At 37.0% G+C, this 25,626-nt stretch overlaps 4 protein-coding genes across 24 annotated transcripts in view; 3 read left to right on the top strand and 1 right to left on the bottom strand.

Moving 5' to 3' along the window:
* The window catches only part of LOC123013620 (coiled-coil domain-containing protein AGAP005037), a 72,780-nt gene extending 63,227 nt beyond the window's left edge, over positions 1–9,553 (bottom strand). For 9 of the 16 annotated variants that reach the window (XM_044412265.1, XM_044412273.1, XM_044412272.1 and 6 more), the window contains exons 1-2: positions 5,422–5,535; positions 2,596–5,360 (exon numbers count right to left, since the gene is read on the bottom strand). In XM_044412265.1, the coding sequence (XP_044268200.1) occupies positions 2,596–5,360; positions 5,422–5,423 (2,767 nt within the window). In that variant the 5' untranslated portion in view covers positions 5,424–5,535. The other 7 variants (XM_044412281.1, XM_044412280.1, XM_044412267.1 and 4 more) reach the window with 6 other exon arrangements.
* LOC123013624 (pre-mRNA-splicing factor CWC22 homolog) lies at positions 9,526–12,957 on the top strand. Its single transcript, XM_044412288.1, has 5 exons — positions 9,526–9,767; positions 9,826–10,310; positions 10,366–11,694; positions 11,750–12,416; positions 12,473–12,957. Exons 3-5 carry the CDS (start codon positions 10,512–10,514, stop codon positions 12,909–12,911), a joined length of 2,289 nt encoding a protein of 762 aa, XP_044268223.1. The 5' UTR covers positions 9,526–9,767; positions 9,826–10,310; positions 10,366–10,511; the 3' UTR covers positions 12,912–12,957.
* A 214-nt stretch (positions 12,958–13,171) lies between these two features.
* Positions 13,172–17,317, top strand: LOC123013633 (ras-related protein Rab-5B). The gene is made up of 4 exons (XM_044412299.1): positions 13,172–13,354; positions 15,261–15,510; positions 15,566–15,855; positions 16,197–17,317. Exons 2-4 carry the CDS (start codon positions 15,266–15,268, stop codon positions 16,307–16,309), a joined length of 648 nt encoding a protein of 215 aa, XP_044268234.1. The 5' UTR covers positions 13,172–13,354; positions 15,261–15,265; the 3' UTR covers positions 16,310–17,317.
* Positions 17,318–18,641: 1,324 nt separating this feature from the next.
* Positions 18,642–25,612, top strand: LOC123013622 (myosin-10-like). Of its 6 annotated transcripts, none has more exons than XM_044412283.1 (21): positions 18,642–18,971; positions 19,081–19,233; positions 19,413–19,564; positions 19,641–19,689; positions 19,918–19,943; positions 19,991–20,084; positions 20,147–20,329; positions 21,566–21,637; positions 21,692–21,733; positions 21,803–22,006; positions 22,079–22,141; positions 22,189–22,284; positions 22,649–22,873; positions 23,027–23,161; positions 23,211–23,885; positions 23,932–24,096; positions 24,146–24,259; positions 24,305–24,667; positions 24,714–25,066; positions 25,114–25,312; positions 25,360–25,612. In XM_044412283.1, exons 1-21 carry the CDS (start codon positions 18,816–18,818, stop codon positions 25,492–25,494), a joined length of 3,654 nt encoding a protein of 1,217 aa, XP_044268218.1. In that variant the 5' UTR covers positions 18,642–18,815; the 3' UTR covers positions 25,495–25,612. The 6 variants fall into 6 exon arrangements, with proteins under 6 accessions (XP_044268218.1, XP_044268219.1, XP_044268217.1 ...); XM_044412284.1 differs by having other exon boundaries at positions 18,643–18,971; positions 19,356–19,564; positions 21,866–22,006; XM_044412282.1 differs by having other exon boundaries at positions 18,643–18,971; positions 19,356–19,564.
* The last annotated feature ends 14 nt before the right edge of the window (positions 25,613–25,626 follow it).

Here is a 25,626-nt window from a genome sequence, read left to right as displayed (position 1 = left end):
TGTGCCTGAAAAACAGCTTTTTGTACGACACGTGTCCCTGCTTTTATCAATAGTAGCCACATGTAGGCGTGAGGCGTGAAAATTTCCAAAAAAGAGTTAGCCTCCGAAGTGATCGAAATTAGCTTTTTTGTAAAAACTGGCCGTTTCAGGACGTGTCAGAGTGATACTTACGCGACAAGGGCCCTAAAAATAAAAGCACAAGTGTTTTGTTTTCAGTGAGTGATAAGTGAAACACGGATTATTAGCACAGTTTGGTTCATTAATTATTAGGTCGTATCGTAGGCCGAACGGTAGTCCATCACAGTAGGCCGAGCGAGAACAGACACCGATGCAGCCACCTACTAGATTACAGCATCCGAGTGACGTAACTGCAAGGATAATCGATAGGAGCGCTGCTGGCAGCTAGCGGCTTTGAGAGAAACTTGAGGGGTGAACGCCCTGCTAGCACGCCCTTTGCCCGGGATAAAGCAGGACGCGCTTTTGCGACTTTCAGCAACACCCTGAAAGCTCAAAGTGCAGCTTGCACGCCCAACGCGACCCGACTTGACTAGGGACGCCCACAAGGGATTTTTTCGCCCTAGAGTGGGATTAAGTTTAATGCAACACCTGCGGTTTAGGAGGACATCGGCGAAATGAAAGTTTTACGCTTGGTTCCGAAGAGGAAACGGGGGTGTCTTATCGGGATAATTGGGCCATTGAGGATTATTTATGTATCGTGTTTATTAATCGGCTCTTTTTATAGATGGAACGAAGTGTATTAAAGCATAATTGGATCCCTACAAGTTACAGAACAGCTTCGTGTGTAACAAAAAGGGAGACTTTTTGTTGTATAGTTGGTTGCATATTTTAAAACTTTGAATATATTATATTAACACTAATAACAAGCATAATTATTTTAATAGGCCAATAAACTCTACACAAATAAATACACAGTTACAAAGCTCCATTTTCACCGAAATAAAAACATCACCTGCATAGTTTGGGTTTAATGTCAATTACCTTTCGTGTGTAACAAGCTATATTGATGAGCGTCAATAAATATTTACTGCAAATGCAGTAAAATAACTTTGTGTATGTTTACAACTTAAGTCTTAACAAAATGTGCGTTTTTCCTTACTTTTAATTTAGTAGTAAAAAATTCTATTTGGTTTAGTAATTTTCAAAAAATAAAATCCAAACAGGAAAAAAATTTTAAAACACTGCATGTATTATTATGTCGCAAATAATCTTAACCTCTAGACGCCCTTGTCCTTGTTCCTGTTACATATTTACTCAACTTCATTTTAGATATAAATAAATACGTATTTTGTTTTTTTGAGATATAATTATTAAGTAAACACATGTTTTTTGTAGCATTTTAGTTTTTATTTTATAATCTTAATCATCAGTTCAAAAAGACCAAACAAAACTTTGTTCATTTTCTTGTCAGTTATTGTAAACCTTATTAGCGTTTATATCAATACCTATTTGTAAATACCAAAATACCCATATAGTATAAACCCATATCTTATTCCAAATACTAAAATAAAATTTCAGTTTTTACATTTTAATATCATTTACAAATATTTTTTTTTAATTATTTAATTTTTCAAAAATCTGTAAGCATAATGTTGAAATTGTATGTTGAAAACTTAAAAAAAAGCATGAAACGTAGGACTTGGATAAGGCTTAATGCTTTTGGTGCAAAGTTTAGTTAACCAGTTAAATCTGAGAGATTATTAAATTAAAAAATTTAATTAAATGTTTTACGGTATAATTCCTTTTATACCTTCAAAAAATTATTGAAAGTTACAATCTTAATATAGACTCTATTCCAGCCTTGGGACTAATCGAATCCAGCTTTTAGTCTAACCAGAAAAGGATTAGGTCATCAAATCTTTTTTTAATCAACCACTTTAAATATATTTATCATTTCTTTCTACTGCGTGTATTGTTGGTTGTATAACCTAAATAACTTGAATTGATTTCGTAAGCACATCAAAATCGGCATAAATAATTTAAATGGGCTATAAACTTTAATGTAAATAGATTTCTAGTTAAAAAGATCTAATTTCGGTACGATAACAACATTACTTCCTTTGCAAAGTTTGTGTTTCATTTTAATTAGCTTCATCTTGCAACCAATAGAAATTGTTTCAATTATATTTTTCTAAAGTTTAAACGTAATATCTTACTTTTTTAAAATTTCCTTTAGTAAATGGCGCCAGCCAATAAAATATAGCAAAAAATAGGTAGCTAAATATTTATTTAAATATATTTTTATGATAGTCTAGATACATAAGTATATAGTTACTTGCAATAGAAAGATAAATTTTTTATCAATTTATGTCATTATCACAATAATAAATATTATATAAAATACTGCCTCGTATATAGATACATAAGTACAAAAAATCAAGAATTGAAGGGAGCTATCTAAGGTTACAAAAACACGCCCAAACTTGATAAAAATTTATTTATAAATTTTTAAGTACAATAGTTACATAAAAAACTCTTAAGTAGCACACAGTCTCTAAACCTTAACCTAAAATAGCAACTTCAATTCAAGATTTTTTACGGGAATGGCACTTTCCTTCCTTCAAACACTTCACTTACCAAAAAAGCCCCGTTTTTTATTTTTCGTTTTATTTTGCATGATTCTCTGGATCTCGCTTGCATCGGAACCACTCTCCGTATCCGAAACCTGCAATCGGTTAGGTTTAGTCGGTGGAGGCGGCAACGGTCGGTTCGGCGGAAATTTCTGAATTCTTGGTTCGTAAATGCGTTGGCCGACATCGTTAGCACTTGAAGTTAGACGCGAACCGCGAACGAAATGCTCGGGTTGGTGGGGCACTGGGCTGGTTAATTGACCCATCACGACCCCAGACTTGGGCGAATCGTGGATTTGGCCGTAAATATCGCAAAATTTGTTTCTCACACTAACGTGTTTTTGGCCGTAGATGGGCTCGGCCATGCTTTGCCGAGAGGAGTAGATCGAATTGCGAAGGGATGATTGGGAGTTGCTGGGGTATTGCTGAAAGGGGATCCTTGTATAGTCTTCAGGGATGTTTGATACAGGTCTCCGGATTTGGTTGCGAGAGACGTATATGTCTTGCCTTGGTATTGCCTCCATGGACGACCTCCGCGAACCCATTTGTGGAGGAACTTGATTATAAAGCTGCCTCCTTGGCGACTCGTATAATTGTTGGGCCCTGAATTTATCCAAAATCCTGTTACTGTAAATGGGTTCATTCTGCCCAGTGTATCTAGTACCATAGATCGGTTCTTTGGGACTGTCAACAAAGACATCATCCTCCAATTCCGAACCTAACCTTCTTTGAGGGGGGCTTTGTACGTACCCATTTCTAGTAGGCCACGCTTGCTGTCCGTTTGAAAAACTCACTCTCTTGTTATACTGGGGCTCATAAATCTCCTGTTTAGATAAACTCCCTCTTCGGAAAATGGGTCTTTGGAGACTATCCACCGTCCTCCGTTCAGTACTCCCCCTTATGAATCCTTGATCGTAAACAAAATGTCTCCCTGTCATGATTTGATCTTCGGGGATCGGTTGTTGTTGCACCCTCACGCCATCATAAACCACTCGATTATCCCTCGGCAAACTCAAACTCCTCCTTCCGACCCTCGACGGCGAGAGACTTCGTGACCGTTTCAATTTTGCCTGCTCTTCAAAATAACCATTCACTTGCATGGCGTAAAGCCTTGAATCTTCCTCCTCTTTCAATTTCTTCAATTCTTTCCAGTAGTACTCCTCAACACTCTTCCTTATATCCTTCTTATTAGGCGACATTTTCATAGAGACGGACATACGTAGTTCGACTGGAGTTGCAGCCCGGAGGGGCGTTTCAGGGCGAGGGGCGTGTACAAGAGCATTGGTGACTATTCTATCGACTTGTGGTTCGTTTTTCCTCGGAGATTTTGGCGACATTGGAGGTTTACCGGTTATAACCTCTTTTGAAACGGTTCTCTTAGGAGGAGTTGGTGATCTCGTCCCTTTTAAAAGCTCAGTCGCTATGATTTTATCAGTACTAACCCTGTTTGTAGGAATTGGTGATTTGACCCGAGGCAGGGGTTCGTAAATTTCGCGATTGGATGGCAGTCTCAGTTTAGTACTTTCGAGGGAAAGTGGAGGTTTGGGTGAGGTAACACTAGAGCGGGTATTGACCGGTTTCAGGTCACCATTCCGGCTCGGGGAGTACTCCAAACTGTCAAAAACAGTACCGTATGTATCCTCAGGAGTAATATTGGGTTTGTCTGGATATTCTTTACTATTACTCCGGTTTAAATTTCTTTCGATGGTTCTGGGACTAGGAGATGGTGTGACCGACTTTGGTTTGACCACTTGGATATTCTGGTAGGTTTCTTTGGCTCGGGGAGGAGTGTCGCGAGCCACGACTCCGTTTGGTTTGTCAGATTCGGACGAACTCGTATCAATATATTTGACCAAATCAATAGATTTCGCATTTTTGGCATCCATAGGAACATAATCTTCGCGTTTCTCACTAAAATTTTGCCGGATTTGGTTGAAGCGGTTAACATGCATTTCGGCATATTTTTGCTCAAGTTCTTTGATCCTCTCCTCGTGGATTTCTTGATTACGAATCCGCTCATTATAACTATTCACCGGAAGCGTTTGTCTCTGAGGCGCTTGTCTCACAAAACTCGATTCGTTCTTCAAATTATCATTATAGACAATATTATCACCAATCTTCCTTCGTTCTTCCTCTTTCTTCTTCTTGTCTTTATTGAACAAACCTCCAAGGAACAACTTGCGGAAACTCCCTCGTTTCTTTGGTTTGCGATCCATGGTGAAATTGGACAGCTCTTTGGCAATCTTGTCTACACTTTCCTCGGAAGCTGACTGTTGGATGACAATCCGGTACTCCTCACCATCGTTTGATTCAGATTTTTGCACCACGTTCGAGTTCACATCTTTGGGGATGTTTCTCCGAATTTGGGGCTTGGGTTTGATAAGAGGAGGCTTTAATTTTGCCGTTTTGGGGTACCCGAAACTGGCAGGAGTGAACTTGGTATCTTCTTCGGTGGAACTCTCACTGGGTGTGTCTTTAACTGGGGAGTTGGGCTCGTCTTGCGAATTCTCGCGGGCCAGGCTTTCAAATCGGCCTTTTAGGTTGCCGACACTGTGACGGTTACTTCCAGCACTTGAGGAACGATGCAGTTTCGCGTAAGCCGAGCGGTTTATGAAACTTCGTCGATTCGTGGGGTCACGGAAGACCAAATCGTCATCGTTTTTGTAGGCCCTGTGGATTGTTGAAATGATTGAACTTTCTTTCACTTTTTCACCGGCTTGTGGATCGGTTATGGCGGCCGATGAGGTCATCTCGGCGAGTCGAGTGAAACTCCTAGAAATAATAAGGAAATAATTAATAATAAAGATCGATTTTAGTGTTTTAGCTACTTTACATTTCTAAGAACAAGACAATTTAACAAATTGTAATGGGAATGGCTGTTGTTTGCATATATTATCTTATCAGGAATATTTTTATCTCGGTGGGTGAGTGAAATGTAACGTACTCGTAGATCGATTTAGGTGTGAGTTGCCGATAAAATTAATTGCTAAAAATTCACTCATCTCGCAGATATGCAGAGTTGTCTCAGCTTGATAAGAATGAATTTTGCGCAATGTATCAAAGAGTTGTAAGTTTACCGGGAATGGCTGTTTCACCACAGATCAGGTGCATTGATCCATACGGCACAAATCTGCACACACATGCAGTTGTTGTAAGAATTTCATGTTGACTGAAGAGCGAGAGCAAATCGTCGTGAGTCACGCATACCTTTATAAACTGCAGCTGCTTGAGGGCAATGAGATGAGAGTTGGCCGAAGAGTTTTTAACTTGGAAGCGCACTAAACACTTCGACTTGATACATCCGACTGAAAGGCACCGCGATGATAAGCACCTGACGCTTTTGCAATCCTTATCACAGAAACACCTAACAAGACTTCCTCAAACCGTCACATGTGGCCCGCACCCGGAATCGGAATCGCATTGTTTAGATGCGAATTAATTGAATTTCCGATCGTTTTTACAAATGTTGTTGGTCGCAGAGGTCACCGCAATTAAATTGTTATTAAATAATAACCGGTCGGAGTACTGTAATAATGTCAATTTGTAATGTTCTTGGAATAATAAAAGCGTGTGAAATGCTTCGTGCGCTTTAATACCAATTTGCGTTTTTTTATCGTCTGTAAACATAAATCTCATGAAAGGCAGCACTGTTCCTGTGCTGAGGATAAATATAAATAAACTATTCGTTTGCCATTTACTGCCGTTTTTAGATTGCGTACTTTACAGCAGCAGTGGCGGGTCATACAAGAGAAACCGCAATACGTGCAGTTACAAAAATATATTATACTTATTTTCAGTGAAAGAGAAGTGTCATGGTCGCAGTAGGGCGTGGTTTAATCTAGAAATGCGTTGATTGGAGAGTCATCAGCCATGTGATCTAATGAGCATAGTGAGCAACGGAAAGTGATTGGTCGTAATAGTTCCACTACAAGCAGAAAAATGTTAGACTTGAGTTGAAAATACCTGTTAAAAAAAGGTTTTTTGCACATTAAAAAGAAATAAAAATAGACAACTTGTAAGAATCCACTCCGGAAATTCCAAATAGTTTTATTAAAAAAATGTATCTAAATCATTTTTGATGATACGTTTGCTAACGAGCAGCCACTGCTTTCCCAGCTTCTGATTGCCCAAGACTGAATAAATTCGTCGTGTCAGCTTGTTTCAGCAATTCCTGAAATTTTACAATCGCAATCAATCCTGAAAAAACCACAAAGTGCGTGCTTGGGGCCTATTTAAGGTCCCTCAAATACCATGTTTATTTTTAGTAACTTCATTGCTGTTTTTGCGCTAATAAAAGATAAGGTTCGGAATTTGGTGTTTAATTGGCGGAAGAATGCCCAACCGTGACGACCTTCTTGAGTGCATTGCAATAATTGGATATTGAATCAACGCCTTTCAATGCAAAAAACCAAGGCGTACGGTTGGTTGCATACCCGCAAACTTTTTCTTTAAGGCAATGTTAATTTAATTTCCCTGTCGGAAAAATCGATAAAAATGTCTCGTCGCATTTAATGCAAATGTAAGCCGCAGGAAACGCAAACTAGTTTTCCCACCGATGATTAAATAAACCATTTATGGGCGTATTTCACAGTTGCTCCGGGTGAGTAAGTCCGGAATGCATTCAGGCAACTGCATAAAAATCCGGAAGTACCGAATCTCATTGAACCTGATTAAACTAAAATTAATTAAGACAAATTTAAATCAGACTGACCCGATTCTATTATTCGGCTCACGTCTATCTGGCAAAGAGCGCATTTTACGTTTGAATGCTCATTGTGGTGCAAGAAAGCAAGTTCATTGAAGAACGAAACGGCCAATGCAGAGGCGGATTTCAACGTTTTATTTTATTTTGTTCGTCACTTTGCAAATTTTCAATTGAGAATTGTGACGTTATGTGTGGGATACAAGATCACAGGAAATCCTCCAAATGATGACGTCTTCAGTTTTTCTACCAACATCTGGTGCAGAAGGGGCGGAAATCGGGCTGACGACCCTCGATACCTGCACACTTATCACTTAATTAATTTTTGCCGTCGTTTATCAATTAGAGCGCGCCGATTAATCATGTCTTAATTAGTAATTAAAGATATTTATAGAAAAGACATTTGGTAAAGACCAGGCGTCTGGAAAACAAATAAAAGAACAATTCCGGCTATAAATAAATCACTGAAAGCTGGTAGGGTGTACGAAAAGACCAATTTATATCCCCTATAAGAATCAAAGACCTTGTAGGTAAACAAAGAAATGAGATGACACTCTGCTCAAACATCCATTACGCCTACAGATCACCGACGCCCAATGTGGGCGTATTGTTTGATTTAAAGACCTTACGCGGGGACACCAAGGAAGTAAAATACCCTAAAAAAATTAAATACATGTAGTGGCAACAATAACTGGAAATTAAAAAACAATAACCACACACAAAGAGATTAGGACAATAGACAAAGCACGTGATAGGTATATATTTAAACAAAGATAGTGATGTCTACATCTACAAAGTTTTAAAATTTGACTAAAATGTGGTAACATTAATTGATGACCGCTCTCGCAATGAAGTCTTGTCGTCACTACAAAAATCCCAACTTTTAAATTTTTGTAAAGATTGTAAGCTTGTATGTTATTTACAGTCATTTTAACATGAGAAAACTGATATTTGCATTAATTTTGCTTCATGAATGTTTGGCGTTAAAAGTTTGCCAAACATCAAACTAAAGTAAACATTATTACATTGCCCAGAATCTTTGACCCTGAAGAATAAAACAAATTCAATGATTTTTAAATTAGGATAAAAATGCTAAGTATGATTATTTTTTTAAGTTTTATATATTAAAAGCGTACAATTAACAAAACAATCTACTTAATATTTTGAATTAATAATTTCATTTAACAATTGTTGAGTTAGTTGGTGTCATGTGGGTGAAAAAAATCGAAAAAGGAATTCCCAAGTCAGCATTAAAAAATATAGGTCTATTAGACTATGTAATTTTAACTGTTAAACCTCTGTACATTTTTTTGTAAAACAACATTTCGGGGTTTTTGAATCGAAATTTTTCTCATTGTGAAAGATAAGGGTGGTCCACCGTCAATCACACCTAATTCAGTGGCGCTAATTCATGAACTCAGGTAAAATAGTTTCGGAAGCAGCCACCGAAAGGTCTTTGATGCCTCTCGAAGGCTTTAGTCATAAATACGATATTTTTAGCTTTTAGTGCGACACATGCTAATGCTTGGAGGTGTACTGCATAATATTTTTATGGTAATGTTTCTTTTAAATGTTAAACAAATGACATCACGTTTACATAATTCCGCGACCCAAAAAAATACAATAGAGTTCTTTCGACGAAAACTAATTATTTCAGAAACATGTTAAAATGCGTTATGATAAGTGGTTTTTTAATGACGTATTTGGGTCGATAAGTTGACCACTAAAAGGTTTACTCATTATTGCGATTAGGATCATCGAGACGGCTTTTGGAAGATTTATTTTTCGTTTTGTGCGCATTTTATGATAACCCTTTTGTGACCTGTTTATTATCAGAACTGCACCCAAAACTATAATTAAAATTCTTTTGGGGTGCCAACTATTCAAATGAGTAAGCAATGATTAAAATTACTAAAAAAATGTTCGCTTTGTGCAAATTAATTATTTACCATGATTGCAAATTCCACTTGTTGCAAATTACTCCAAACAAGATGACAAAGAAAAGTCGCAAACTTGGGCCCAGCACCTTTAGTACCTACACCAACCCGGCACTATTTTTTAATTAGTGTATAAAAAATACAAAAAGTTTGGGCAATTTTTTAGAAAATGGGAGAGAAGAACGCGCACGGTATCGGCACCGAAAGGTTGAGAACCAACTGAATTGCCATAGCATGGGTACTCTCCATAAAGCAGCCTCGGGCTCTTTTGTACGGATTGGTTTCGTTGGTCGATCTTTGAAACAGCTGGAGTTGGGTTTAAGTTCACTTGGCAATGACCTTGAATGCCTCAAAAACGCTGCATTCGCACTGTTTATTGTTGAAACTGTTTATTAAAATATGGTACACGCAAACATTTCACATATTCATGAGAGGTCGCAGCAAAATTCCACAAAATTAAAATGCGTGACCTCATCTTTCCCCGCCAAACGTGGTATTTTTAAAAATACAACGAAAAAAAATTGCCAAAGGAGGATGAAAGTAGGTATATTTTAAATGTGCTGATTCAGTTGAATAAAATACCTTGTAACACTTTCAGTTTATGCCATAAAAACGGTCTTTCCACTACGGAAGAAGTATTGTTGAGAAATCTGTGAAACTGATCGAACACTGGACTTGTTATTGTGCCATAAAAATTTTAATTGTACGCTAGAGCTGCTATTACTCACTATTATAGTTTTTTGCATGTGGTCGTAAACGACAAACATTTTTATTGCAGAAAAAGCGAAAGTTTACTTGTTAAGTTTATTAATTTTTTTTGGAAGTGTACAGAGAAACATAATGGATAAAAAATAGAATTACTATTGAGTATCTTGTTATATAATCAATTTCAAACATTAAAATAAAGAAAGTCGAAGCAGACAGTGCAAAGTCCTTCATTTAAGTTTTATTTTTTTTCTGAAAATGTATAAATCAAAGTAAGACAACTTTATTCAAATTATTTAGGGATTTTACTTTTGTCACTATTGTAACTAAAGTTCTTAAATTAAATGAATTTTTACCAATATATTAATTCTGAATAAGGTAATAATTGTGAAATTGTGAGACTAATTATAAATATATTTATTTTTATTTAAAGAAACAAGAAATTTGAACACTCCTTTTCCCATTGGGGAATTTGGCGTTGTCACCAGTGCCAAACATAACCTTAAATTTTTGCGTTGTTGTATGTTGTGTCAATAATCGTCCCCATTTCGCTGTGGTGTTCCCGTGTGTGCTTTAAAAATGACTACCGATACTGAAACCTCCCCGCAGCCCAAGCCGAAACGTAAAAGTCGTTCAAAATCTCCCGACTCTCGGAAAAAGCACCGCCGCGACGACTCGCCCCACAAAGATTCCCGGAAGCGTTCCCGCCGTTCACGATCGCGGGACCGTCGTAACAGTCGCAAATACCACGATTTGGATCGCCCCGTCGAAGATTACCCCCGGTATTACGGCGAGGACCAGGAACATAAGAAGAACAGTGATAGGTACTGGACCAAGTACCCCCGTAAGGATGATAACCAGGTGGGTAGTAGATATTACGGGGGTGAACCGGAAGACAAAGATAAAGACAAGGTGGAAAAAGAAAACGAGAAGGAAGGGGATAAATCAGTGATAGCTCCCCGCGAACGCAAAACTGTAGATTTGTTGACACGGACAGGTGGGGCCTATATCCCGCCCGCGAAACTACGGTTGATGCAAGCGGAGATTACTGATAAGAGTTCAGCGGCGTATCAGAGGATCGCATGGGAGGCGTTGAAGAAATCCATTCATGGGTTTATAAACAAGGTGAATACGTCGAATATTGGGATTATTTCAAGGGAATTATTGCATGAGAATGTTGTAAGGGGGCGTGGGTTGCTTTGCAAGTCGATAATACAGGCACAAGCCGCGTCGCCGACCTTCACAAACGTGTACGCAGCCCTAGTCGCAGTTATCAATTCAAAGTTTCCAAATATCGGAGAATTGTTACTGAAAAGATTGGTCTTGCAATTTAAACGAGGTTTTAAGCAAAATAATAAGATCATATGCATTTCGGCCACTACTTTTGTCGCCCATTTGGTCAATCAGAGGGTGGCTCATGAGATTCTCGCCTTGGAGATTTTGACACTTTTGGTGGAGACTCCAACTGATGATTCGGTTGAAGTTGCGATTTCGTTTTTGAAAGAATGTGGGCAGAAATTGACAGAGGTTTCGAGTAAAGGTATTAATGCGATTTTTGAAATGTTGAGGAATATTTTACATGAGGGAAAGTTGGAACCGAGAATTCAATACATGATTGAAGTCATGTTTCAAATCCGGAAAGACGGGTTTAAAGATCACGCCGCTGTCATAGAAGAATTGGATTTGGTGGATGAGGAGCACCAATTCACACATTTGATTACGTTGGATGATGTTAAACAATCAAATGCCGAGGATATCTTAAGTAAGATTATTTTAATCAAACCGATTTTTGATTAATTATTTGAATTTTTGTGCAGATGTTTTTAAATTTGACGACAATTATGAGGAAAACGAGGGGAAATACAAGACTTTGAGTAAGGAAATTCTGGACATGGATAGTGAGTCAGGCTCTGGTTCTGAGGAAGAGTCCGGTGATGAAGAAGACGATGAGGATGAGGACGAAGAAGAGGAAGGAACACAAAAGAACGAATCTAACATAATCGACAATACCGAAACCAATTTAGTAGCCCTAAGAAGAACAATCTACTTGACCATTCAATCAAGTTTAGATTTTGAGGAGAGTGCCCACAAACTTATGAAAATGGAGCTAAAACCGGGCCAAGAAATCGAATTGTGTCACATGTTTCTCGACTGTTGTGCCGAACAACGAACTTACGAGAAGTTTTACGGTTTATTAGCACAGAGATTTTGTCAAGTGAACCAGATTTATGTCGAACCGTTCCAACAAATTTTCAAAGACACGTACGCCACAACACACAGACTTGACACAAATAAATTACGAAATGTTAGCAAGTTTTTTGCACATTTGTTGTTCACTGATGCTATTGGATGGGAAGTTTTAGAAATTATGAAACTGAACGAAGAGGATACTAATAGTTCAAATCGCATTTTCATCAAGATTTTGTTCCAAGAATTGGCCGAATACATGGGGTTGGAGAAGTTAAATGCCAGGCTTAAAGACGCGTACGTGTGTTGTGACTATTTGTTAAAATTTTGTTGATTTGTGTTTTTTATTTCAGGACGCTCCAGCCACATTTTGAGGGGCTGTTTCCGCGCGATGATCCGAAAAATACACGATTTGCGATTAATTTTTTCACGTCGATTGGATTAGGGGGGCTTACTGCTGAATTGAGAGAACATTTGAAAACAGCCCCCAAAGTTAATCCTTTGAGCATTGCTGAGAAATCAAGTGACTCTAGTAGTAGTAGCAGCAGCAGCAGTTCAAGCTCATCCAGTTCCGATAGTAGTGATTCAGAATCGTCAAGTTCTGAAGATGAAAAAACACGTAAGAAGAAGGAAGAAAAGAAGAAGAAAAAGCCGATAAAAGAGGCGTCAGATGATGAGAAAAAAAGAAAAACAGATTCGAGGAAACACAGTCGTGATGAGAGACGGTCACGTGATAGAGATGACCGGAGGCGGCGTAAGAGTACTGAGAGGAAGCATAGGAGTAGGAGATAAATCACTTTTTTGTATATAAATTGTATTGAATAAATATTTTTATTTATGCTTGTCTGATTTTGAAAAGTTACCAGATTTGAATTTAGCGCCTAGTGGATTGGAGGGGAGTAAGCACTTTTGTGAAATGTAGGTGTTAAATTTATTGAATTGTTATGCTTTTGCTAAAATAAAGACTAAAGTTGCAATAAAATTTAAATTGGGGTTTATTTTAGTTAAGTTTTGGAAAAGACTTGTGTGAATAAAGCTTGGAGATTTTTGGTATCAATGTTGGCAACGCAGTTCCGTCGGGCCCGGAGCTGTCATTTTGTGTGTCACTAATTTTTGTTCATTGTGTGTAGTAAATTGGTGCTATCGTGTTAAAAAACAATAAAATCGATCAAAAGTATTTTTATGAGGAAGAAAAACAGTAATTGTATAAGTGCAACGTGAACTATTTATCTAAAGTAAGTAGAGTAGAGCCAAGAGGGAAGGTTAGATGTGTGGAGATGATGTTTTTTTTATTATGTCAAATGCGTCATTCGCATTAAAGTAAATCTCGGTGTTTTGTGTCTGATTGTAACGGAGTCTCACACCTGTTGATAGAACTGTTCGCGGGGCCCTAGAAATGTCAGCTGATTGCGGACAACGACGCCCTTGAACCCCGGAGCCTTGAGAGCCATACGCCCCCTTCTTTTTTAATTCGACGTTTCACGACGCGGTTATCAGCTCTCTTATTATGTGTTATAGGTCATTGCTGTAAAGCCCCTATCGGGGATTAATGCCGCACAGACTGCCTTGCATAAACAGATAATTTACGAACATAGTTACAATGACCACTCGACGACTACCAGAACATTTTCCAGAGATAAGAGATTACATTAATCGCACAACAAACTTGTTAAAATTTCTACCAAATCCGATAGCAAAGTCTTTTTTTGTCACACAAGAGAAGAGTCTGGTTGCATTATTGCAAGTTGATGGTTTCTCTGAGGAGACGTGCTTTCATGATTTACAAGGCCGGATATGTTGCATTATTTGATTATTCTGAAATTATATTTGTGCCAGGTTTTCCCTCCAATGCCACTGTTATTGTTATGAATAGCTTTCCGATTAGTCATCTAGACGAAGGAAAGAAATCTGAATTTATTGCACTATCACAAGGGTGGCTTTGATAAAATATAAACTGGTTATGATACCATCATAACTAGTTAACTAAATTATGGAAAGTGACGTCACTGCGTCCCTGGCTTCATAAGGAATTGATTTTGATCTTATCAATTATCCCAAAATAAATACCTTTTTGTTCAAATTTATTATTAATTATTAAGTGTTTAAATGCTATTACTTAACACACAATTGTTTACTAAACCTTTATGAAATAAATACGAATTTCAACATTCCTGTTGTTATAATGAAGAAATTTAAATTAATGAATTATTGTCTAATTAATTACTACAAGTGAGTTATAAAATGCAGAATTGTTTTTCAATTACCTTCGGTTTTTTCAAGTTTATGTTTCACACTGGAAGAATAGAATTTCACTGCGTGATTAAATGTTTACAAAAATTGAAAACACATTATCAAATTTCTTATTTGTTTTATGAATGTTTTCATCAGTGTGTAGAATGAGACATTGTTTTATTTTTTTATTGTTGCGTCAAAATTTGAGCTAGAATTCTACTACATCATTTGTTTTTAGTTTTTTTCACGGCCAACGAATTCTTTTTTATTTTTATTTGCTACATATACGTAGGCTTCATGTTGTATTTTTAAAGAAAAAAACACAATATATAGTATTTTCTCTGTGAGGAGTTGAAGGCCTGAAAACATCACAGTTATAGGTCGAATCTCACCAATATTTAGGGTTTTAGTGGAGCCTGATAGTTGGTTTACCTATCCCACAGCTACATTGTTGGTATAATTCACTCAGGATATTTTTCAGTTTGAATGTTTAATATTTTTATTCAATTATCTATCCTGTTTAAATACGATATCGTTTGATAAGATAGGGAAATGACATAATAATAGTGTTGTCAAACCATTTCAAACGTGTGGCTAATATTAAAATTTGACAAAAAATAAATTACTGACTTTCAATTAATTCAGTACAACCCGAATTTGAAATAAAATATTGAATTATTGCAGTCAAGCACAGTTAAAGTGATAATAAATCGTGGAGGTTGTCCTTTGACCTTTAATTATTATGGCATTTAAAAGGCACTGGAAAAAGTATTGAATAAAATAAAATATTTTTGCGTTAATGCTGTAAAATTTGATAAATAATATGACAAGACATAAGGGAAGGCTCCTGTAAATTTTAAAATGTCGCAAATGAGTTTGCGTTTCATTAAATTTTGCCCATTTGCTTAGCCGAGATGGCAAACAGGACCGGAACAGCCCAGCGCCCCAACGGCTCGACACAGGGCAAAATCTGTCAGTTCAAGTTGGTGCTCCTCGGCGAGTCGGCCGTCGGTAAATCCAGTCTCGTCTTGCGTTTCGTCAAGGGTCAATTCCACGAATACCAGGAGAGCACCATCGGCGCCGCCTTCCTCACACAGACTGTATGTCTCGACGACACCACTGTCAAATTCGAAATTTGGGACACTGCAGGCCAGGAAAGGTCATAGCTCGAAACTCATGCCAAAAAATCATTTCCTAAATAAAAAAATGTGCAGGTATCACAGTTTGGCCCCGATGTACTACAGGGGGGCGCAGGCAGCTATCGTCGTCTACGACATCACCAATCAAGATACGTTCGGAAGGGCAAAGACGTGGGTGAAGGAACTCCAGCGACAGGCGAGTCCCAACATCGTCATCGCGTTAGCCGGAAACAAGCAGGATTTAGCCAATAAGAGGATGGTCGAGTTCGAGGAGGCACAGACGTACGCCGACGAAAACGGACTGCTCTTTATGGAAACGTCGGCCAAGACGGCCATGAATGTCAACGATATTTTCTTGGCGATAGGTACGTTAAGGGTCTTCGGCCTCTTCAAGCTTGGCTGAGCGGTGCTTTCACGCTTTGGAAATTCGAAACGCACGTAAAGAAAAGTTTTTGTCATCTTATTTCAATTTATTAATATTCAAAATATTGTTTGACAAGTGGTTAGTATGTTCAATTAGGAATGTTCAGTGTGTCATCCTCGAATTTTTTCGAAGTTGACAGTAAATTTGGTGCACCCGTTGAGGGGATGGTTGTTTTTATGTTAAAAAATGAAAGAATTTGAAATTTCAATGGAGTAAATAGTCGTGGGAGGTTGTTAGGCTAACGAGATTAAGTGAGATAGTGACGCATTTGTGACGTTGCAGCCAAGAAGCTCCCTAAAAACGAACAGGCGACAGCCCAGGGTGCGAGTGGCCAAGGAAGAAGACTGGCAGAGGGCGACACGGGCGCTAAAGCCGCAGGCAACTGTTGCAAGTGATGGCCCCTCCCGCCGCCCGGATTTGTGTCTTTAATCGAGTTGAAGGGACTGGACTGTGCTGTCGCACTTTAGTGATATATAAGTGTAATAAGAAGCCCTTTTATTAATACCGTTACAACACTCAGTACACTGTCACTTATTTTTTTTCTCTAGGATCAGATCCTAATCACTTTGTTGCATTTCAGTCGGATCGTTTTTTAAGAATTTTATTTATAGCAAGTTGGTGTAACTAAAAATCTTGTGATAATAATTTTGAGTTAGAGAGTAATTCAAACTTGATATTTGACAGTGTAGAATTGGATTGACGAAATTTAAGCACTCTCAAATCAAATTTTATTCGGTTCTTCTCAGTTTGGATTAAGTGCAATTATGAGTCACGTAAGCTTTCAAAAAGTTTTGTCAATCTAATTGATAGGATTTAAAATTTATACTTGTGTTGAGTGTAAATTATAAATCGTTACAACTTGCGTGTATTTTACTGTTTTTCAAATTACCTAATGTTTTCGAGTCAAAAAAATATAAAATTGACAGTCTCCGCATTGTTTTGAAACCTTTTCATTCTTAACATGATGCATGACTGGAATTTTAAACCTTTTTAGTACTATATATGGTAATATTTTTTATTTAAATAAAGAATTTAGCAAAAACCGCTCATTATATGTCATGTGTCATCCAGTCTCGGGCTCTATCAAGATTTTGGGGCCTTAGAAGCCGACAAATATTGCTCGATCTCCGAGACTTTTAGTCCTACATTCGTATATATATATAATTTAGTAGATGTACAATGTAGTAAGGTGGTTGTACAGATTTTAAAAATGAGGAAAACTAATATCGTATGGTATGGATGTCTCTTTATCCATGAGTATCACTGTATTATATTTGAATATAATTAAATTTATTATTAATTAATAATTTTATTTGCTTGCTTATATATGGTTATCATTATTCTGTATGCACAGAAACTGATTGTACAGGAAGTAAATCATACTCAATAAAGTTATTACAATAGAAACTCGTTTGCCCCCACCCGCGTTGAATATTTACAAAAATAACAAGTTACGATTTTATCACAATGTGGTAAATTAAACCCAAAACATTTCTATTCTACAAAAAATATTCCAAAACTAATTCTACACCTTAGAGGCAAAGAATCGTATCTTCATTGTTTAAACGGAGATTAAAGTAAAATTTGAGCTTCTGGCATATCAAAAAAGTGCTTAACTACTTACTCCATTTAACAATAAATTAGAGATACCACGATTCTTCTTCTAAGCTACAAAATTAGATCTTGAAAAATTTAACTTCTTATTCTGAGCGTATTTTCAAAAGAACAAGATAAATCTGTTGCGAAAGTCGTCGAATTTTTATCAAAACAGTTATATTTTAAAAATTAAATATAAAAAGTGAATGATACCTTATCAAAGAATAATTCAAAAAGGTTTTTTTTAATTAAATTGCAGACAAGTGAGCCTTTCACTTATTGAATGAACATTGTGCTCTCATTTACATTTTCTTTTCCAATAAGCTTAAAAAATTATTCTTTCATTGCTGCACAATGCCTCCCAAAAGCGAAACACAATAAGCTGCAGGCATGAAACAATTGGAAATCAATAACAATAATCAATATATTGAATGTATCCATTGTTTTTCACTTGTGACGTAGTTGTTTCGTTAAACATAATACAAAAAGTGCACTCTTGCCATCACTAATTAAAGTTTTTTCACTATTCTTATTTGCAATAATTTAATTACAGACTGACTGACTCGTAAACAGGAATTAGGAGTCAGTGTATATAAAAAAAATATTTTTTAAGGAAAATTTATAAAATTATTTCAAGGTTTTCACCATCTTGAGAAAAAATTTGTCCTGTAAGTCTTAAATTTAGAAAAAAATGTACTCGTAACTCATGATTTTGAAAAAAATTGTAGTCCATGGTGTTAGAATCTGGAAAAAATCCTAATAAAATTCTAAAAGCCTCAATAATGCATAAAAGCTACAAAAAATAAAACTTTCTAAATAACAATTCAATGCATAAAAGCTACAAAAAGATAAAAATTTCAAAATAACAATTCAAAGCATAAATTTAAAAAACGAAGTACATACTGATCTTTAGATAAAAGGTTTATCAATGAATGTGATAAACTTTCAAAAAAAAAGATAAAAAGGCTGTTAAAAAATATGAGATAGGCCCCTAAAAGTTCAAAGAATTTAAAGATGTTCATGAAAATAAAATTAAGAATAGATTTTATGTACACTTTGAGTTCCACTCTTTTAGTAAACACTGGCAGTTCTTAGTCTTTTGATGTTGTTTATGCCTTGATTTCAATCAGTGCAAAGCCCATCATTTTGGGGTCCCAATCTATTTTCGTCCCCATTAAACGCAGTAAGCGACGTAGTGGGGAAAAGTGAGCTGGGCACACAAACGTCAAAACATGCCGTCCATATCGCACCACTAAATCAACAAGAGCACGAAAATTAAAATTTTACGTTTCCTTCGCTGAAAAAATGTCCAAATCCAACGACAGCTATGTTTGCCCCGTCTTCGCCACCAGTGGAAAATGCGGCGAGCAGGACGCCCTGGAAGTCATGGAACAGTTCCGCAGCTTCTACGAGGGCAAACTCAACGAGATCGACCACCAAGGGGGCGGCGACTGCCTCGAGGTGCGTTCATACCCCTTTTAACCCCATTTCCCAAGGGGCGGTGGGTGTGGTTTGCTCTTGACACCATTCCAAGCGCCATCTTTACTAACCCGCCAAATTTGAATTTTAGCTCAAGTTGAAGATCCAGAGGAGATGGATTGACGATCTCACTGAACAAACACAAATGATGGCGAAAATTGTCAAAGAACTGGAAGATGAGGCTACGACTAGAGTCCGCATGCTCGAGGATAAGTTGCGGCAGACTTCGAAAAGTGCCTATGAAGTAAGTTGAAAAAAAAAGCCGATTTTTTCGGGCGTTTTTCGCGGTTTTTCCGGACGGGCTTTTGATTTTCCTCGCCTACAGTGAAATCGTTGTTGAGTGATACAGTGGAGATTTTTCTGCAGGTGATGAAAAGGTACCAAAACTACAGTATTACACACAATTTAGATGAGCCTTTCCAGAAAGTTTTTTACCTGGAAAATGACATGAAAAACTTATTGGAATTTATCAGGAGAATTAGGGACGATCGCAAGTGGAGTATCGATGGATTGCAATTTTATGACGTCACTTATAAAGATTTGTTTGGTACAGAACAATGTGACTGCAATGATAAGTAAGCTCAAAAGTCCTGTTAATACAAATAAAAATTGTTGATTGCAATTTAATTTAAACATTTTTTTTTATTTTAGGGAAAGAAATTTGGCTCTGGTGGGTTCCAAAGAGGCAAATAATAGAAAGGTAGGCAAAAATACAGTAAAATTGATTCTACAAGTGGTAGATAATCGAAAAAAACAAAACAAAGACAAGTGTAGGTGTGGTCACGACTCCCCCAAACACTCAAGTCGTCCTTATCCTTGTAATCCCTGTCGTTGTCCTGCACTTTTGTACAACAATTGTAAAAAAATCGGCTTTTAAATACACCATTCCTCATGTTTTCCTTGTTTTAATTCATTTATTCTATTGTAGGGGCCACCGTCCGAGGCGAAAGCCGAGTAAGTATCCTTGAATTGCGACTTTAAAAAATGACACTTGATTTAAGCGAATCGATCGATGAAAATGAAAATAGCAAAGTGAGCGATGATGTTTTTCAACAGTTGAAAAAGAAAACAGACGAATATGAATCACTCAGGCAAGTAAGTGATAATACATTTAATTGTTTGTTAACAGACTACTTATTTTTATTTTGTTTTATTAGTCGATGTTGGATATGAGGAGCGCCCTAACTGAAGAAGTGGCCTGCAAGCATGACATGATTTCAGCCCTTAAAAAAGACATTCAACAGTTGGAGGAGCGGTGCGTCCAGGCTGACAAACAGACAGCCTTCAAAGACGATATTATCAAAGAGTTGCGGAAGGAAATAAAACAGCTGAAGCAACAGGTAAGTGTGATAAACCCGATTTGTCCCCAAGTCTCCCTTTTTTCCCCAGATTTGCCCCGATTTCCCTCTTAAAAAGTGGAAAAGTCACGATAAGACCGTATTGACAACTATTAGACATAGTCGCAATTCAGAAAAACCCAAATATTCGACTGTAATTTTTATCGATGAGAGTAAAAAAAGTGAAAGGAAAGATGTGGAGTTGTGCAAGACTGAAAGTGTCCCGTCATATATGACGGAGGTTCCGGTCAAGGAAAAATCAAAGTTTACTATGACGAGTTTTAATAAAACTTTTGATCAAGTTTCCGGTCAAGGCTGCATTGATTGAATCTAGTTTTTAGTTTTATTTTTTATGTTATTGTTAAATATACTGATAAATATATGATGTTGAATTTTGGCAGGGGAAAATACAGTGAACTAATTTGTAGGAAAGCTCAACGCTTCACAGTGGAAAGTTTTCGGAATTCAGCAAAATTTTAGAGCAAGTAAAATGTTTGAAGCAAAAAGTAAAACAATTTTATGTGAGGCATAAATTATCGCAAAATAAAATTAAGGAGTTGGAGGAGGATAACAACTCAAAAAGTCTGCTGCTAATGAGTCTTTATAACATAATCAAAGGATTGCTTTCTAAATTGACTTTTAATGAAAACAATGAAATTGTAATTAGAAAACTTATTTTTGATCAAATGACCCAACTATTTTTCCAGCAAAATGATTTCCTCACGAAGCAAAGTAAAAGTTTGGAGTTTGATAACACTGAAATATTACAGAACTTGTATAACGCGGAGTTAGCAAAGTTTAATTCAGAAGACTGCGCAAGAGGAAACGAAATTATTAAAATAATGGAAGTCAAATTTGCGAATTCTGTATTGATGGTGTTTTTGAAAAAACTCGAAAAAAGTCTTAATTAGTTTTGCTGCAGTTTTGTGAAATAAATGTTTTCTTGTTGTATCTCGTTTTTTATTGAGAGAGAATCATACTCCTGTGGGGGGGAATTGTCAATAACGTTTAGAAGAAAAAGTAATACATAATTGTTTTTCGCACAATTCCTTTTAAGAGGCTATTTTTTTCTGTACAAAAAACTTAAGACTGAATTTTGCCATTGAACAGAGTTGAACCCCCCCACATCAATTAATTAAATATCACAGCTTTTTATCATGTTTCCGGCTGTTTGCATTCCGACTTCAAATTTTGTTTCTATTGTTTTGATAGTAATTGAGTTCTTCGTATTTTTCTCAGAACAATGAGAATGAATCCCTGAAGAAACAACTCGAAGAGGCCCAAAAACTGATAAGACGAATGAAACCTTGCGTAAGTTTGAAAAATATTAAATTCTAAGCTTTCACACTGCTATCTCCTCTCCAGGTGGATGTGACGACGACCTTCACGGACATGGACGACAAATCGGTAATAAAAAAATCCCAATTGGTAAAAATCACACTACACGTCCCAACTAACGCCTACTTTTTGTCGCAGATCCAAAACAAAGACAACATCAGCCAAAACAACACACTTAACGTAGTCCAATTTGAGTTACAGGCCTCGAGACGGCGCGAAAAAGATCTCGAAGACGAAATCTCGCGTCGACAGCGCGAAGTGGACGAACTCAAAGTCAAGTGTGTCGACTTGGAAAAGTGTTTGGCCAGCTCACAAGGCTGTGCTAGCAATCTACAAAAGGCGGTAAGTCTGCTTAACTAGTAGTAGTTTGTATCGCAATGCTTGAGCTTTTTGATTTTTTTTTTTTGGCAAAAGGTCGATTTGTATCTCAATTCCATTAATGTATTGGAAGCGTCGGAGGAAAGGGCCAGAATTGAGGTAAAACAAAAGGTAGTGAGGCGCCCGATTGGCAATTGTTTTTCTAGATCGAGCAACAGAAAGTTACCATTGCCAATCTCCAAGAGGCTTTAATTAGTGTCAAACATGAGTTAGACGAATTGAGACAAAACAATCAGCAAGAAGTGAGTCTCGGGTGGGCCGCACGATGGTTTGGAAGCTCTAATCCCACTCCTAAATCTAATCACGTTTCTAAACCCGTGCATGATATTTGATTGTTGCATGTGCCATCTAGCGGTCAAAGTGTCTTATCGGTACATACAAATTTTAACTTATTTTTAACTTATTTTATTTATTCACTTGCCTTAAGTACTTAAGAACTAAATAAAGACACTAGTTGTAAATGTATACACTGTAAATTAACAAATTATAGCTTTTATACGAGTTTTTATGCAATAAAATTGATTTTACGACTCGAAAAATGCATGTACAGTGTGACTTAAATTCTTCCCCTCCACTCTCCATTTGACTTAATTTAAGTCATTTTAGATTAGTCACTATCAGTATTTATCCGACGTCTTTTACATCAATTTGTTAGACTTGGAGGAACAAAAACAAATACTCGAGGATGAAAAAACAAAAGCTATAAATTCGTATAAAAAACTGAGAGACTGTAATTTTGAACTCGAAGTTGAACATTTCAACGCCTTGCAAGATTTGGCAATTTCTGAGACGCAATTATACAAATATCAAAAGGAGTTCAGAGCCTTTGAGGTAAAATAATACGTAGATGCATGCTTGAGCTTCGTAGGGGATGTTTAATGGTGGAAAATTTAAATTTAGTACGTTAAATTTAAATTTCCCGCCAATTGCCACATCAGAGGGCATTGAAATCGAAGCGCAAATTTCAAATCAGAAATTGTTTAGGAGTCAGTTGCTTGCGGCAAAGATGAGATTAAGAAGTTGCGTCAGCAGATCCGCTATTACGAGCATGTGATTGATTGTTTCAAACACGAAATGACGGCAATGTCGGAACAGCTCATTAATTTGCAAGAAATTTTGGTAACAAAGCGAAAATTTCGTTTTCTGTGTGAATAAAATTCGCTTTTAGAACTTATCTAACAAGTCGTGTAAGGAAGAAAATGGGCAGTTACATCGTGCTGTTCTCGAGCTGCAAAAACTAAGCGAGAAATTGCAAGCCGACTTGGTCAATACTGAGAAAAAGGCTTTAGTCGAGAACCAGATGAATCAACTCAAAGATGCAAAAATTGACGAACTGCAGCTGATCATAGGCCAGAAAAACGCTGATTTGAATATGCACGACGAGGCGATTAACGATATGAAAATTCGACTTGAAAATGCAATTTTGGAGAATCACGAGTTGCAAAGTACTGTAGTTTCGTTAAACGCTACTATAATGCAGCTGCAGTGCAATCTGGATTGTCGCGAGTTCCAAAAACAGGACAGAGGATGCGGCGAAGTCGATCGGAACTGCAAAAAGTGGCAAAAACTTCAAGCTGAATATCGAGAGCAGTACGAATTGGTCAAAAACATGGAGAGAGAGTTGCACAGAATGAAAGAAAAACATAAGGATAAATTGAAACATTTGAGGCTTCTGAACGAAGAACTGAAAGATAGACTGGCCACGAGCGAATTAGCCAATCAGCATTTACACAAACAAGTGAAGGAATTGAAGGAACACGCGAAACATGTTGGTCGGAAAGACTGTTCCACGGAACACGAGTTGACCAAAAGCAAACAAATTGTCATAGAACTGAGGCAAACAGTACGTTGAAATTTTTTCGAGATCAGTTTTTTAAGGTATTTTCCAGTTGATTGAACTGAATGAAACTTTGGCCGAGTGCGACTTTCAGTGTGCCCTTGGCGACGAGTGTCATTACATTTCACCAAAGGAATTAGATAATTGTGACTGTTATACCGGCTGTCGGGACGAAATTTCAATGTTTAAGAAACTGGCCGAGAATTTGAAGGATAAGGTTTGTATACATAATTTCTCCTACGACCTGAAACAATTTTGCGTTTCAGTTATTCGAAATGAGGAGAAAACTTACAGACGCTGAGGCGCGCAATAAATCACTGAGTGAAGAACTGAAAAACAAGAATGTGGGAATGAGCGAGTTGCAAAAGAGGGCAGAAACGGTTAGTTTTGTGTTTGAGTACTAAAGTTTGAAATATTTGTTTCAGCATAATGAGCTTAAGAAACAGGTTGCTGAACTTGAAGCTCGCAATAAATTACTCAACGATGAATTGAAATGCAAAGATACACGAGTCTGTGAAGTACAGAAGAAAGCAGCGAAGAAAGAGAAGGAGCACTGCCAGTGTATTCGAGAACTGACTGAAAAATTAAAAGATTCCCAAGAGGAAGAACGGCGATTATCCGATTTCATTGAAAATTTGAAACTTGAGGTGCAGAAGAAAATTGAAGATAAGAAAGCCGTAGCCAACTTTTGCGAATGTAATGAAATCAGTGCCACACAGGAAGAAATTAGTACGTTGAAAGTCGAGATAAAGAGCATGATATCGAATCAGTTGGCTCTGAATAGCGAGGTGATTGCATTTGTGTTTTTTTGGAGTTATTCCTGTTTTTTTTTAGAATGACAAATTACTCAAACAAGTGACGTGTCTACAAAACACTGTTGGGTCTCTGGAAGAAAAGAATCGACAGTTGAAGCTAAAATTGGACAAACTGCATGCTGAAAATAAGAATTTGAAAGAAAAAAATAAGTGTTTGTCTCGTGAGAAGGAAACGTGTGCTCAGACTATAAGAAATTTGGAGTTAGAATTGGCCGATGCGAAAAACAATCGAGATGATTTATGTACTGAGAGTAGATGTGTCGTCAATAATGTTAAAGCCTGGTTGGAGGAACAAAGGAAGATCAATGATAGAGTGAAGAAAAAAACGCAGTGTTATTGCGAAACTATTGCAAAATTGAAACAAGAGAACGAGTATGTTTTTGGTTTGTTTTTTTCAGTTCGAGAATTTTTCTTTGTAGGTCATTGAATACAGGACGCACTTATTGCACACCTTGCAATAAATCCAAAAACGAAAAGAGCTACCGACCTTGCTCTTCCCCCGTTGAATGTTTAGAGACGTGGTTAATGGGTTCGCAGGGTTCATTGAATAGTCCCCCCGAGAGTCCTCTTGAGAGTTGTACTTGCAGTATCGAGGAGTGGTATTCCCCCAATTACAGGGTAATTTAAGTCAGTGTCACCAACAGAACAAAACTTAAATTTTACAGGATGAGGATACTGACGACCAATGTGAAGAGTTCATAAACACACTCGAAACCGTAACCCAAGAAATTCGGGAAAATAACAAAAAATGGAATTGCAAAGCAATGTCAAAAATGTGTGGTGGTCGAAACAAAAAGTGACTTTATATACCTATTTATACTATATATTATACAGTATTGTAGTTTTGTATTTTTATATAACGAGTGACTGCAATAAATAATGTGTACTTACAGGAAAAAACGTCTTTGTGTATACAAAACTCCTCAATCCTG

Source organism: Tribolium madens, unplaced genomic scaffold, assembly GCF_015345945.1.
Source record: "Tribolium madens isolate multiple individuals breed KSU strain unplaced genomic scaffold, Tmad_KSU_1.1 Scaffold_96;HRSCAF=242;Tcas5.2_LG5, whole genome shotgun sequence".
NCBI classification, from domain to species: domain Eukaryota; kingdom Metazoa; phylum Arthropoda; class Insecta; order Coleoptera; family Tenebrionidae; genus Tribolium; species Tribolium madens.
Note: the sequence above shows the minus strand (reverse complement) of the source record. Positions and strands in the feature narration are given on the sequence as shown.

Coding starts and splice junctions, on each gene's coding strand:
- LOC123013624 (XM_044412288.1), top strand. CDS start 10,512: ATGACTACCGATACTGAAACCTCCCCGCAGCCCAAGCCGAAACGTAAA. Junction 11,695..11,749: donor AAATGCCGAGGATATCTTAA/GTAAGATTATTT, acceptor ATTTTTGTGCAG/ATGTTTTTAAATTTGACGAC. Junction 12,417..12,472: donor AATGCCAGGCTTAAAGACGC/GTACGTGTGTTG, acceptor TTTTTATTTCAG/GACGCTCCAGCCACATTTTG.
- LOC123013633 (XM_044412299.1), top strand. CDS start 15,266: ATGGCAAACAGGACCGGAACAGCCCAGCGCCCCAACGGCTCGACACAG. Junction 15,511..15,565: donor GACACTGCAGGCCAGGAAAG/GTCATAGCTCGA, acceptor AAAAATGTGCAG/GTATCACAGTTTGGCCCCGA. Junction 15,856..16,196: donor CGATATTTTCTTGGCGATAG/GTACGTTAAGGG, acceptor GTGACGTTGCAG/CCAAGAAGCTCCCTAAAAAC.
- LOC123013622 (XM_044412282.1), top strand. CDS start 18,816: ATGTCCAAATCCAACGACAGCTATGTTTGCCCCGTCTTCGCCACCAGT. Junction 19,234..19,355: donor CTTCGAAAAGTGCCTATGAA/GTAAGTTGAAAA, acceptor ATTTTTCTGCAG/GTGATGAAAAGGTACCAAAA. Junction 19,565..19,640: donor CAATGTGACTGCAATGATAA/GTAAGCTCAAAA, acceptor TTTTTATTTTAG/GGAAAGAAATTTGGCTCTGG.